Source organism: Protopterus annectens, chromosome 10.part0 (genome assembly GCF_019279795.1).
Source record: "Protopterus annectens isolate FY-2018-M chromosome 10.part0, PAN1.0, whole genome shotgun sequence".
Lineage (NCBI taxonomy): Eukaryota > Metazoa > Chordata > Ceratodontiformes > Protopteridae > Protopterus > Protopterus annectens.
This window is the reverse complement of record NC_056744.1, coordinates 1010739582-1010755590: the sequence shown is the minus strand read 5'-3', so window position 1 is coordinate 1010755590 and position 16009 is coordinate 1010739582. Positions and strand designations below refer to the sequence as shown.

General features: G+C 38.1%; 1 protein-coding gene across 2 annotated transcripts in view; it reads left to right on the top strand.

Annotated features, from left to right (window-relative positions):
* The window catches only part of LOC122813452 (E3 ubiquitin-protein ligase HECTD3-like), a 726610-nt gene that overhangs the window by 593520 nt on the left and 117081 nt on the right, over positions 1–16009 (top strand). Inside the window, exon 18 of one of the 2 annotated variants that reach the window (XM_044085767.1) lies at positions 11739–11813. The exons of the other annotated variant lie outside the window; for it this stretch is intronic. Coding sequence (XP_043941702.1) covers positions 11739–11813 — 75 coding nt within the window. The remainder of the gene's footprint in view (positions 1–11738; positions 11814–16009) is intronic. 2 annotated transcript variants of the gene reach the window in all.

The window sequence follows — 16009 nt, the reverse complement described above, 5'->3', positions numbered from 1 at the left end:
CAAAATAAATTGTCCCAGTCAGAAGACAATAAAAGCTATAAACTGCAGGGGTTGTAGACAAAAAATAATCACGGGCTGTGTAAAAAAGCATGATATTGAGAAAATACTGCTTAAAGTATTAGGTGAGGATCTGATTTAGGTTAATATAAGATGCCATCATATAATGCTTTGATATATCACAACTGAAGAGTTTTTGCTCAGCACATAGAGTTCCTAGTTCTGTAACTCTGGGTATTTATTAGAATTCAGTGAAGCTTCATTAAAACAGTAAGCGGTATCCGAGACAAATGTAATTAACTAAGGCTTCTGTAATTAAACTTGTACTTCTACTATGGAGAGGGTTAAAAGGGGGAAGAGTCCATTAAGTATATGGAAATAATAGAATCATGAGGTTTTAAATTTATGTATAGATAATGAATTTTGACCAAACTATCTTAATACTAAAGGAAACTGAATAAAAACAGACATTCAATAGGTGACTACCAATAAAAGAAACGTGTGTGTGTGTGTGTGTGTGTGTGTGTGTGTGTGTGTGTGTGTGTGTGTGTGTGTGTGTGTGTGTGTGTGTGTGTGTGTGGGTATATATATATATATATATATATATATTTTTTTTTTTTTTTGGCAGGGTTAGTCCCACTAGACTAGTAGTCTCTTATCAGGGAAGAACCAAGGTGGTATTTATACTACTACAGAGAAATTTGGCCAGGTCATCTGGGAATTTTCTCAATTCTTTTCGATAGGTGTTACAGGATCTTTTAAAACTACTTGAGCTACCACCACCTACCACAGATCGGCCTCTATTTAACATCTCATTCAAAAAAAAAAAACAGCACACTCAGGAGTACAATACCCCCTTATGCTAAACCTCAGTGTTAGCAATCAGTTGACGTGGTGCAGGAATAACACCCACAGCTTTCTGCACCAAAGGGAAGTGTGCTACCTTTTGCATCATTGACAGTACTTGTATATATGGTTAACTAGTAGGGTGGAAATATAGAACATAGTTCTGGTAGATAGCAAATGAAAATTACTGATCATTTTAGGACTGCATTAATTTTATGTAGTGCAGATACATGGGATCATAATTTAAGCATATATCTGGCAAAAGGGTTTATGACTATACTCTAGTATAACAGACTTATATATGTGGAGTGTTCCTATGAACCTATGAAGGAATATCTGAAGGGGGTACTGCTTAATGCTGGAAGTCTTTTTTTTGTTTTTAAAACAAGAGACATCTTTTTAAATTATTATGTATGACATAGGCCATAGCAACACAAACTTGGTTGCAGACATTATAGATTCCAAACCGTGCCAACACAACTGTAGCAAAACTGTAGCTGCAAACATTATACATCACTTTTAACATATCCAGTCATTGTTAGTCAACCATTACGTAGCTCATTCCAGCCCTGGTTTCTTTTAAACCTTGTTCCCCCTCTGCATGTATTGATCCCACAGTTCCCATTTTTTCCTATGTGACTTGCTCTTACCCTTTTCTAAAGCTCCCAGTTTTAGGTGTTTGAACTCTGTTACTATCTTCATTACTTTTAGTAAAGTTGGTTTAGACTTTGATTTCCATTTTCTAGTACTGCTTTTTTTGCAGCCATCGTAATTAGACTCTGCAAGGGAAGTCTTAATAAGAAACAACCCTCCCTGCAAGCCTCCCTCTTCCTGGAGAGTGCAGAGATCTGTGTAGTAATGGAGACATGGTTTAAAGTTGCAGAGAGTACCCCAGCAATACAAGGCTATAATTCCTGTCTTACCTTTAGACCAGCTACTGCACATAAGGGAACTAAACATGAAGGAGTTTCAGTCTATATTAAAATCAACCTCACATCCAGACTACTTAAAGTGTATGACCCAAAGGAACTCATGCATGTACAACTCACCCTAAACAGGGTCTCATACCATATCCTTGCAACTTATAGTAGGTCTCCCTCTATGTACCAGGAAATCCATAATACCTATCAATGTACCAGAATCCCTCACTGTTCAACCCAGTAGGGTATTCATGAGGGATCTCAACTACCCTTCTATAGATTGGGAATCCTTCACAACTTCGAATGCACATGCTGAGTGTTTCTAAACTTTGTTAATACCAACATCCTGGAGCAGTAGGTCAATTCTCTTACCAGGGGAAAAAAAATCTTTGACTCTGCACTTACAAACATGGGGTGCTGACGTTCCTTACCCAATGCAACATCTTCACTCATCAACTTTGATTACAAGGCATTATTACTTGAAATGACAATTAAATCTAGGAATCCAGCAAAACCAAAAGCCTTTAGGAACTATTCTAAGGCTAACCTCTCTCTACTAAGTGACACCTTTGCTAAATTCCAAGCACCCCCAAACCCAGTAAACACCATAGCATATGCTGAGCTATTTACAAAATCTCTGTCCAACCATATTGATGACTTTATAGAGTGAATTGTGCCCCCTCATATTAAGAATAAGACAAACTCAAAAGACAAGCCACCCTGGTGGAATCACAATATCAGTCTGTCATGCAAAAAAAGAAAAAAATCTTGGCCGTTGGAGGAACAAAGCCATACATACTAAAAGTCCCAAACCAACCTAAACAGGCAGCTAAAAGGGTTAATTAATACTCCAAAGGCTAAATTAAAAAAATAACTTCTTAGCTTTCTATAACTATGTCCATAACCTCAGGGAAATAGACAACAATGTGCAGAACTTATTGTAAATGGCATCACCCACACTGAACCAGAATTTCCAACTATTTGGTTGACAGGTTCAGCTCAAATTTCTCCCCCTACTCCCCCAGTAGTCCAAAGTAAATACCACATACCAAAATCCCCCCAACCACTACTAGGGAGCAGGTCATCAATACACTTTCCAATGCCAGAAACACTGCATCGATGAGCCCTGATAACATCCTGTGATGTCTAATAAATAGCATGAAAAATTACCTCTCTGGTCCACTTGAATCACTTTTCAACTGGAACTTTCAGTCATGTTTTGTGCCTAAGGAATGGAAGATGGCTACGGTCATTCCCCTGCACAAAGGAGGTCCATCCACTGATCCAGGTAACTACAGGCCCATAAGTCTTACCAGCCTCATATGTAAGGCCACAGGAAGAATCATCATGGATATGATAAATGAGGACATGGGTAACCCACAAAATAGAGACTAGATATATCAGCTAAGTACACTTTTTACTTTTTCAAGAATTCTTGAAGGATAATCCTAAAGTGAAGATATAGAAGCAGTATATTCTTGAAGTTCATTAGATGAGGAACAAATGAAATACATGTCCATTTACTCTTATAAATTTTTCCCTGTTTTTATTAGTTTTTGAGGGGTGACCTTCTGTGTGGATGTGAGAATCTGAAATACCCTAGATAGATAGGCTGAGTCTCTGGCCATTAATGGAACTGGAAAAATCATGAGGTTAGATGTAGGGAATGCAAGATGAGCCTTACCTGAGGGAATGAATGACAGCATCCTGAAGGGCAGAAGACAAGAATAAGATTGTTGGGTTCTGAATGGCCAAAGACAGAGAGGGTTTAGCAAGGGGAGAAGCATCAGAAAGGGAAATCAAATTTGTTCATACCACAATGGGCCAATGGAAACAAGTGTGGGAAGGCACAGAGGGGTTGGGGGCAGCATTTCAGCATGACAGCATCCCTGAGGCATTCTACCAGTGGAGGAAAAGAAGCTACTGGACACCAGGAGCCACCCTCAACTGGCTCTTAGTTTCAGATCCACTTAAATACTCAAATCTAAAGACCCTAAACAATATACTCAGCAACCACTTACCTGATTTCACTTATAGATCCGCTCCACATATATCAAAATCTCATAACTATAAAGCCACCAGAAACCTAAAACATTTTGATTGAGAACTTATCAACATTCTGAAACTCTCAGATTGGTGCCCACTAAATACAAACAGTTACAAAACAAAGCTAAAAAGCTAGTATGTACTGACAAGAGAAACTATTTCTGTAACCGAGTAAACAACCCAAAACAATTCTGGAAAAGTATCACTAATCTCCTTGCCCCTGGCACCAAACAAAACCCATCATCGTGCCCAGAAAAAAACACCATCACAAATAGCCACTATGCTCAACTCACATTTTATAAATAGCATATACAAATTAATAACAGACTCCTCTCCCTCTACATTCACCCTATCAAATTCCTTTCCCCCTCCTCCTCTACCCCAAAAAGCAGTCCTCACTTAGAAAGATCCTCTCCCCCATAGATAATTTTTCTCCCCCCCACCAATACAATATTACACCATCTAGCCTCTTCTCACTACAACCAATACCAACCACAGAAATTCAGAGACTCCTCAGAAAATTAAAATCATGTTCTCTCTGCTCTGCTGACCTCCCACCAGAATAATTAAAACTCGCTGCCAAGGCCATAGCATACCCCATTAGTATTCTGATCAACCACTCAATTAGAAAATCTTATGTCCTGAACCTCTGGAAAAAATCCATCTTCACCCCACTTCACAAAGGAGGCAACTCCAATGAACCATCTAACTATCGTCCAATCTCTGTCCTCGCCCCACTCGCCAAACTCCTCAAAAAGTGTAAACATAAACAATTACTTCAACATCTCACACACAACAACCTACTCACCCCCACCCAACATGGCTTTTGCCCCTCACACAGCACAAGCATTTTACTTATCTCATCCATACCGCCTTAAAAAACTCCAGCTATACTCAGTCGCATATCGTCTACTCTGAGGCGATCTCTGCTTAACATACAAGGCCATGTCAAACCCAGAGTTGTTGGACATGCTACACTTAAAGAAATCCCAATTCCTCAGAGCCACACACTCCAGGGATCTAAATCTTGTCATCACAATAAACAAAACATGCTGGAGGGATAGGTTTCTGACCCAGAGACTCCCCAGACTCTGGAATAGACTGCCCATACATGTCAAGCAGAGCACCTCTTTGGCCCTCTTCAAAAGGAACCTTGATGATTGTATGGGAGAAAGGAAATTCACCCCAGGGATCACGTCAGTCGCCCTGCTAGACAGGGGTCCAGGCAAGTAAATAGTGTGAGAAGAAATAGCCGGGGAATTGTTATTGCTTGGCTTGTATAGGCCCTAGGGCTGATAGCCTAATACTAACCTATGAACCTATGAACCATGGATACTCTACAGAGATCCATCGACTCAGGTAATATTAGTTTGGTACTACTACTAGACCTATCGAAGGCTTTCGATACAGTATCACACAAAAAACTTCTACAACGCTTTTCTATTATTGGCTGCACCCCACCCACCAATGGTTTATTAGCTACCTCACTAACAGGCAGCAATGTGTAAAATACCCTATCAGAATACCAAACCAACCAAACTAGAGTACCACAAGGGTCCATACTTGGGCCTTTACTCTTTAACATATTTACCATCAACCTTCACTCTGCTTCTCCTCTTAGCTCTGTTATCCAATATGCATATGATACTACAATCATCTCTTCCTCAAATAGCCTACAATACCTCCAATAAATAACCCAAGATACCTTCACTGCAATCGAAGCCTGGTTAACTGAATCACAATTACTTCTTACTGCCAAAATACAAAGCTTCTACTCTTCACAGCAAAACCCCTCTCACCTGACTCTCACTTTCATATTTTCTCTAAATGCAACACAGACATTGAAATCCTATGCCATGCTAAACTAGTAGGTATTACCATTGACAATAAAAGTACATTTGAACACCATACTGGTAATGCCATTAAAAAACTCTGCAAATTAGGAGCCCTGTACAGATATAACCATTTCATGGACAGCACCACCAAAAAGCTCTCACCAACACTTACTTGCTCCTCTCCCTATTATCCAATGCACACATTTTTACTAACCTGCACTCATCTCTTCAAAATAAGCTCCAGTCCTGCTACCATAAAATCTCCAAAATTCTACAGGCAGCTTATACCATTCACATCACTGCCAAGCCTTAAATAAATTAAACTGGCTGCAATTTCCACATCACCTTAAGCTCATTCAACTGTCCATAGCACATAAAATTGTCTACAATCCAAACAACTGCCCTGCCCTTAAGAACATTTTCAAGGAAAAAGCCTGGAATTGTCCAGGTGAAAGCGCTTGGTGTTTTGTGAATAAAAGCTTTGTGGTGGAACTATTTGGACTGCTTTTTACCATCTTTGGAAGAAATTCAACATTTATGCAGCTGACTTTTTATTTGCTCTGTTTGGTTCACCAGCTTGTATCTTACAGCAGGTTTGCTAAATTTTACTACATCCATTGAAAACTGCTACTTTCCGTTTTGGTTTGGTCCGGGTCTGGTGAGCTTTTCCTGGTTTTGTTACTACAAGTAAGACAGTCATTTGGTGGGCACTATGGTGGTTAAGTAATACCATATTGAAGAGTCCTAAATTTAAAATGAATGGTTTCTGCTCAGATGTAAGGCACTTATCTGGACTCTTTGGATATCTTTATGTTGAGATGGGCATCTTAGAGGTCCAGAGAGCACATCAAGTCTCACAGACATGGAAAGGTTGACTGCAACATGACTACCCGAAAGGTTTATTTTGGAATGAAATGGCTTAAGCTGCATAAATACAGAATGACCATGAGATCCTTTATTTTCTTTGATACCAAAAATAATCTGAAGTATTAGTCTCTGGTCTGGTGAGGTCACTTGGATGCCTTTCTTTACTATAAGTTTCAAGACCTCTTTTCTGTCAGACCTTTTTTGATGGGGTGAGATGACATGCAAACATAAGAATGGGGCTGCTATGTTGGGTGAAATGGCTTAGATACTCTTTAGATACCACTGCCTTATCTATATATCCTGTGTTATGGCCAACCATGTAGGAAGGTGAAGGGACAGATGGCACCTCACTGTGACCAGAGTGGGACAGTCATACCAAGCCTTGTGGACTCTGCTGTAGACCCTGAAGGAATGCAGTTTGCCTTGTGTTGCTGATTACCCTTTACTATAGGAAGTTAACTTTTCTGAAAGTTACTATAATAATTCTGTCTCATTTCAATTCTCCAGTTGTTTGCTGCTGGCCATACCTAAACCAAAGCTGGAATGGGCTCCACTGCATCCTCAAAAAGGTGCATTATGAAGTTTGACACTTCAAGACAACAGCTGTAAGGGTTTTGTATCCTTTTTCATCTTTTATTGGTAATTCTTTACTTCAGGGCTAAAAAGAGGGATGCCTTGACTGGTGAGTTCCAAACAGTAGAATTGGTGATTTCAGCAAAATTGGTAAGCTAGAGCAGGCATATTTCAATGCATAGTGATACTGGGACCTGCAATTTGGGCCAAATCCTCAACAGAATTGCATGCTAGCCTCACCATGAGGAGATAGTTGCCAACTAGGACCTTAGCTTATCTTTTAAATGTCCATCTGGAAAACATTACTTCTTTATCAGTTTGCACTATCAGGCCATCCATTGTTCCTTTGCAAATAGCTTTTCTAGTTTTTCTTCCCAATCTTTTTGAACCTTCTTTGATTGATTCTTATAGTTATTGTGCAATATTTTATATTCCCTGCTAATTATCACTTTTAATAGCAGTTTCTGCTCTTCCCTTGACTAAAAGCTCTACTAAAGCTGATCTTTCACTAAGGACTGATCTATTCCTTGCCCTTTGTCTATACTCTTATATCAATCCCTCATAGGGAAGGCAATTTCTAACCTGCAGTGCAAATTCTGCTTGACCTCATCCAACTCTATTACCTTCCTGTCTTTAGTTATTTGCTGCAAATATTTTGCTTCCTTGTCAATTTTTCCCAGTAAATTCCAGCCCCATTTTTCCTGTTTTTTGTACCCCTACATGTAGCCATCCCTATTGACAAAATCTACTTTCTCCATTCCATTATTGACTTACGTCTTAGACTACTCCCTGCAACTTTATATAGTATGGTTATTGTTATCCTTAAGGATTTGCATCCAAAATCCTACCCTCTCTTTATTTCGAGAACCCTCCCCCACCCTGCTTCATTATCATCCCTTTCCACTTTGATTTATTACCTAATGCTTATGTAATTTATAGGAGCCTAAACTGCATAGCTCTGAAATAGCCATACAAATGAGATAATCCTAAACCATCTTGTTCTATGGGGAGGATCAATTTATCTGAAACAACAATGGAACTGCACAAAAACATGGCTAAGGCACATAAAATATTTATTCACGAGACAACAGACTTAAACAGAGCTCAAAAAAACAAATTAAAACTGGTCAAGTTAAAAAAATAGTAAGCACTTTCACATAGATAGAAAAGGCGACTTGAAGTGGAAAATATGTCCAAGGAAGTACTAATAAGGAATCCATTCAGACCATTTGGACCCATCTAGAGAAGGCACTGATCCACTCCTAGTTGTGGTTATAGACTTTTGTACTCATGCTTTAAAATAATACGGCAGTTACGTTTAGATGGATACAATAGAAAGTCATTATTATGATCAGATGCATGGTTTATGAAAGAGAAAGTTTTAGCAAATAGACTGGCAATGCAATTGCTGTCAGTTCAAAATCACCATACTTCAGTATCGAGTTAGGAAGGTGAATCAGAAAACTCCTGCATTTATAAACTGCCATTGTGTTAAGAATTGAATGTGTTACAGTACTTAGTTCACATTTCTAGCTTTTTTTATAAATGATTTTTGTAATTTAGTTTATTGTTTTCTGTTGGAAACTACCCAATGGTATTTCTTCTTTATTACAAAGTTTAATCAGTGATCTTTCCACCAAGGCAGATTCTTTTTATTACGATCAGCTCCACACAGTCACTAAAGACATAAGTTTCTGGTTCTACTCCTCTCATCGCTCATTAATAGCAACATTGTTAGCCTGGTAGAATTTTCTAGCCATAAACTGAGTCACCATACTCCATTATTGTCTCTGAATATTGTCTAGAACACAGAAATGTGATCCGAGATGCCCAATGAAGACAATGGTTTAACATATGGAATTTTTACTTTAGAGTCTTCTAGAATTATGTCCAAGATATTAGTGTCTCTTGTACAAAAGATAACTAAATGAGTATAGCCATTCTCTAATAGTACTTCAAGTATTTGTGTGTCATAGAGTCTTACTGATGTAAATGTCTTTCAGTAAATGCTCAAACCATTTACGTTCCCCTCATGATAGATGGAGTTTTTTCATAAATGTGAAAGATGTTCCATAATGAAATCAAACAATTTATATATATCCAGGTTTGGGCTTCTATAGTAACCAGCTAGGGAAAACAACTATGTGTAAGATTTGCTCACCCCGTAATGATATTTATCCATAAGATTTCAGCTTTGGCACTGATGAAACACTAGATGACTCTATATGTCTATTTAACATACACCAATGTCTTTCCTATTCTGAGTTGCCTATGATCGTGGTATCCAACGCATCCAAGTATTGAAAGTGGGGAGCATTAGGGACTAAACCAAATTTCTGTAACAAATGCCACTGTTAGATCTCCCTCTATTAACACATACTGCAGATCTAATAGCACTTTATTGAAGGTGAAGTGCATTTCACTGCATTGTGTTCATGCAACTGAAGGTGAATCAGTGATGAACCTAAAATGCCTTTAACAGTTTCATTATCTTTGATACAAGAAAATTATTGCACCGATGCTCTAATGGTCTAGATGGAAATTACCTTTCCAAAAAATATCTTTTCTGGTACAAAACTGCTCCCAAAGAAATACCTGCTAAGTATCAATACATACTGCCCCTGGAATATGATGAAAATGATCTTTCCTGAAACATTTTCTCTGCAAATCTGCTCCCAAAGAAATAACTGCTGAGTACCATATCTATCTGCCAAGCATCTAATTTCACTAGTGAACATGCTGGCCTGCGTTTTTGTACTGAGGATCGATCCAGATCTCATGGTATTTTCATTACATAGCTCCATTATATAAACGACATAACTTTAGCACATCTTCTCATTTTTGTTCTTGTTTTCTCCATCACCACATTAAGAGAATGTCAATTTTCTTTAACTAAGTACAGATGGTAAAGGTCTGCAATTGTTAGGTATCACCATTGCTGAAAATGTCTAGTGTAAAATGTGACAAAAATGGGCATACAGACCCAGCAGTGAACTTGCTAGCAGTAGTAGTTCACCTACCTTGACATTTCTATGAGCCCATAACCTTCTTCGTCAGTAACAGGTTGTAGCCACCTTCTAGCTTTTCATCAGTGTCCCCGTCTTAACCAGTGTTCTTGGCTCCCACAGCATTGGTGCTCTGAATCATCATCTCTCCATACTGTTAATCAGTGAACAGTCCCCAGAATCAAAACCAGTACAATCACCCAACTCTGGTTATCCCAGCATTAATGGTTATCCCCACTTGCCCCTCACACCTACTGTCAGTGGCTTGTATCCCTTGGCTGCCTCGCACACTGCTTTTTACAGATCAGTGCCTGCTTCTTTATCTGTCAGTGTTAAGTGTTACCAGTTACACACACACACACACACACACACACACACACACACACACACACACACACACACACACACACACACACATAAGTGATTGGATCCCCAGCCTCCCGATATTACTGCAGGAATTACAGAAACCTTTATCCCCTGAACCATCCCAGTATAACCAGAATGCCATACCTACCTCACATTGCCAGATTAGTGACAGGAGTAGCTTACCAGGATACAGGTTTCAGAGTTCAAAACCACCAAATTCCAACATTAAAGGAATCATCATCAATAAAAATTACTTTTATTCTCTGTCGATGGTTCTTCACTATGACACAGAGGTAAGAAAAGCCCTTTAGTTTTGTCATTAACTTCCAACATTTATAATTTCATGATTCAGTAGATTTGCTTTTCCACCCCATTTTCCCCCTGGGCTTCCTGTCCTATGTAGCAGTGATCAGTTCATAGGTTCATAGGTAGATACTAGGCTATCAGCCCTAGGGCCTGTACAAGCCTAGCCATAACAATTCCCTGGCTATTTCTTCTCACAATATTTACTTCCCTGGACCCCTGTCTAGCAGGGTGACTGACGTGATCCTGTCTGTACTTTCACCCACAAAGTACACTGACATCTGCTCCCTGTTAATAGCACACTGGTCACCAGACACACACCATCTGTTGCCAATAAAGTTCATTATAAATGTCAATTCATTGGTGTAGGGTGACTGGTTCAGCATACATTGCTTGTAATCTTACACCATTAATTCCCTTATAGATCTCAGGCTATCATCTCCAGTAGGCATTTGTCATTGCAGAGCCATGCTGTCCAATGCCTGCGGTCCATGCTTACAGATCTCAACCCGTGGGACCCAGTTCATTGGTATGGAAACATGCTTGACATGACAGGTAGAATTTCTAGAAATTTAGCAGTTTACAGAAAGTAAAGCAGATGCCTTATACAGTAAAACATGAAGTAATTCCATGGTGCCTTCATGAATGGAAGAGCATGTGGGTTTTCCAGTCTAAATGTGTAGACACAAAAGTAACATTGTTCATGGTAAGAAAAGAATACTAGTTGGCAGAAAGTGGAACATGGAAAATCAAGAGGTATTCAACTCTTCATTTTATGCATGTGAAGACTAAACAGTAACTATTCCAGGAACAAAATGACCCTCATTGAGCTAATATTTACTGAAGACTATTTATCAGTCGATCTACAGTTCTCTGTTGCCTTAAAACTGAAACTTGACAAAGTTTTAATATAATGAATGCAGGAGTAAAGATGATACTTTGAGATGTAATGTAACATTTGTTGTCTTTATTTATTCTAGCTGAATATCTTGACCTTAAAACAACTGATAGATGTGTCACGTTTTTATGGGAGGCCCTGACAAACTTCACCAGTGGTAAGGGAGCACTTTATTCATTCAGATTATTTGTAAAGTACTTTCATACATGTATAAAAGAAACCAAAATGAGGAGATCAGGAGTTAGATTTTACTTACAGCACACACAGGTAGACTTCTTAACTAAAGGAATGATCTTTGTAGATAGTATGTACATAAAGGTAAGAACTGACACTATCGAAACATGAGCAACGTGTTTGTTGCCTTTACAGTTGTATACGAACAGTAAGCATATTTGTGTTTTGTAATATTATTCTTATGCAATACTCTGGGTCAGGTTTCATAGACAAATTACACTACACTGGCGTATTGTGGCTAAAAATACATAAAGAATGGCAACTCACAATTCAGGTAAACGTCCTGCAGGAACAGGCTATCTAAACACCAAGAAGGCAGATGGCTCTAGGTACATATGCCTATGAGCTACAAAGCAGCAATAACAGCATTAACACAGTCCAGAGACAGTTATAATGTGGACCAAAGCTATATTTTAAACTCTATTACAACACACTGTTATGATGCAGGAAATGAATATATTTTACATCAGTATCCTTTACTATCTAGCAGAATGGTGCGATTGTACCAGCACATTAGGTGCTGACCAGGTAGTGTTAGTTCACGTCTGGGATTAGAAAACTGGAATGTCTGCATTCATTCAGAATACAGACTTCTAAACAGAAAAAAAAATGTCAGAACAGGGTATCCTCACTAGAGGAGTACCACAGGTGTAATTTTCTATATTTATAAATTACTTCACAAACAATGTACATCCTTCATTTATCACTCATTAAGCCAATGACAATTTCCTTTACAGAGCACTTTCCCGCACAGCCCAGATTTAAAAAGATTTACCAAATGAATTTTCCTGATTATATAACTGGCTTACAGATATCCACCTTAAACTGAACATCACAAAAACAGCTGCTGTGTTAATACAGTGCCTATGAAAAGTTAGCAAAATGTAAGCCTCTAATCTTAGTAACTCCAGAAAAACATCAAATTGCTCGGGTAAGATAATATAAATACCTGTGACTAGTCTCTAGGGTGTGGTGAAGGGGGCAGTCATCCCTGGCACAAGGTGTTGGGGGGGGTGCAGTTGGGAACTGATGATTACTTGGTAGAGCAGTGCCTGCAGCATTCAGAAGTAAATGCCATAGTGCATTTGGGGTCAGGGCTGAAGCACATTAGAGCTTTGTGTGTGGACTGAAATTTAACAGTTTGCTACACTGCTTAAACAAGGAACAGTTTTTTTTTCTCTGGCGTCAATGTTTTTTTTCTTCAACCTAAAAATCTAGGGGGTACCAGATAAGATATTGAAGCAGGGCACCCTAATACGTAGTTATGCACTGCCTAGAACTTATCCTATTCCTTAACTTCTGATTTAAAATTCACAGTGACGTGATAGAGGGACTATGTGAGTCGGCAAGGAAAAGCCTGTTACTCAGTAGCCTGCCACCTTAAACCTCACACTCAGCAAGCCAATGTAATCAATGTATTCATTCTTTGACTGCAATATACATGCTCCATTGTTACTCTAAATTCAACCCAAAACACTGACAATATTCAAAGCATTATAAACAGCATTTCACTTTGTCAGCAAACACCCTTTCATCTCAGCTCTAAACATCAAAATGGTTGCCAGTTACAGCTTGCTCTACCTTGCTGTTTCCTTTATCCACCTTTAAACTATTCAGTGAAAAGTTCTGTCCTACCTAAAAACAAACTAATAGCAAACACCTGCCCATAAAACCTCTGTACAGAGGAAAACACTAACTTGATAAAACCTTCTGTCACAGATAAAAAGTGTATATGCAAATACATTTCAATTTTTTTGTTCTTTCTATAAACAGAGCTAGTAAACTTATTAAGTTTTTTTAATGTCTTCAAATATGTATACACAGGTTCAGCTATATATGAAGAACTTTTAACATTTTTTTCAAAAGTCTGTATCACCCTGTATATTATTTTCAGTACTAACTATACTGCTTTGTAATATTCTAAACTCCTCTGTATTGCTGAACTGACATTACACTTGCTGAAAAGGTTCCAAGGACCAGCCCACCTACCTGATTAATGAATAAACAAGTGGAGTTTTTTCACAGTATAATACAATATTCCTGAAATGTAGTCATTGTGTAAGAAATGCCTCCTGCATCATTTACTCTTATTGCCTTTTTCATCAATATCAGATTATGTGCTGCCCATCTCCATTTAGTTCCTTAATTAAATGTCTAATGAATTCTGCTGACAGGGATTGAAAACAGACTTACCCAGTAACTGTGGTCATACTCTTCCAGTTTGTTTGTGAACGCTTTTCAAGTCCTACTTATCTTCAATGGTTTGCACACAGACCCTATTAGAAAAAGACAACTATGACCAATGTTAACGGAATATATGTGTTTTACAAATTTTTTGTTGAAAGACTGAGCAAACCGATTTGTTCATGTTGAACTGGGCTGTTGGAATAAAGTATTTTTTTAATTTTGTGAACCACTAATTGAGGACTGGTAGAATTTTGGAGTTAGTTAAGACTGAGAAAACACCATGAACATAATAGGGGACTTATAAAACCAGTTTAAAAATTCAAATGAAGGTAATGCTCTAGTTCTTCATTACAGGTATGAGAAACATGGCAGCTTGGGTTTTCATGTTATAGGGTTAATAGAAAATGTTAATTGGGGTCAGGACATAAATAACTGACTACTACAAATAGAAAGCCAGTGGCAGTTATAATTACATGCATATAAAGGAATTGGACAAAATGATAAAGCGTGCATAAACTCTATCCTACTGTTGAAATGTAAGATATAATTTAATTAATAAATGTTTTTGATGCAGTACTGATGTTTTATTTATTCAAAGTTTCTTTATTTAGTTGCCAGTAATATATATTTTCAATGGTCGTATATTTCTATTGGGGGAATATTTCATGTTTTCAGTGACAGGTGATTTAAATGTGCATAGAGGAAATAGTGCTGTTTCTTTACAGCCTGATTAAGAATTAGAGTTTTGGAAATGTTAACTCAATAATTAATTATCTTTTAGGTGTAGCAGCATGGCGAGGTTTATGTTTTTCTATAATTTTGGTGATTACCTTAAGCCACTATTAGGAAATGCAATTTTCTGTGGAATTAGATATTTTGTCAGATATCGATTAACTGCCAATTAAGTAAGATGCAATACAACTTTACACAGCTCATCGCTTATCCAACCAGATACAGCAAACACTGCAATAAATCTTTTCTGGAAAGAGCATTCACAGCTAGGGTTACCACCTGTCCCACTTTACGAGGGACAGTCCCTCTTTGGGCAGTTGTGTCCTGACACAAAATATTAAATGCAAATGTCCTGAGATAGTAGGACATAATTATTTTGTATATTTTATGTAATAGTTGCATAAAACATTTATTCTGTATCTAAAATACCTAAATGTTATAAGAAACAGAATAAGCAACTAAAATGCTACAAGAATAAGCTTTTATTTTGGCAAAAAAGTTAAGTTCTATCCTTTGTACTGACCGTTGGTATGTGTCGGCCTGTAAAATCTGATGTTTGTACCAAAAATGTCCCACTTTGGACATTTGAAAAGGTGGCAACCCTATTCACAGCTAACCCAGGTAAAATGATCTCCTCTGGTACCCTGCCAGATTTTGTGACTGACCACCTCCCAATCCTTCTTAAAAGATTGCCAACTCACTGCCAAAGGGTCTACCACTATAACACAGTCAATAAATTAATTCAGTTTAACAAAGATATACACATAGAAATGCCAAAAGCTTGCAACTGGCATCTGCTAAATACTTTCCTTCTGGATGAATAAGTTACATATTTAAATGAAACCTTTCTCACTATATTAAACCAGTTAGCCCCAACCAGACACACCAGTCAAATTTAACCCTGACCCTTAGTTCACAAAAGCTAGTAAACAACTTATGACAGCCAGAGACAAAGCCTGGAAATCTTGGCTTCATAATAAAATGGAGCCCAATCTTCAGAACTTCTGGGAGCTCCACAACTGCACCAAAAAATCAATCAGATATGATAAAACAACTCACTACACCTCAATCCAAGATACACACTCTAAAAACCCCAAACAATTCTGGTCCTGCATTAAACAATTTGTTAAATCCAGGCCATCCAGCCCAACCAAACCCTTCTACTACCAATCACACTGTACCTATTTTTCACCAACACGA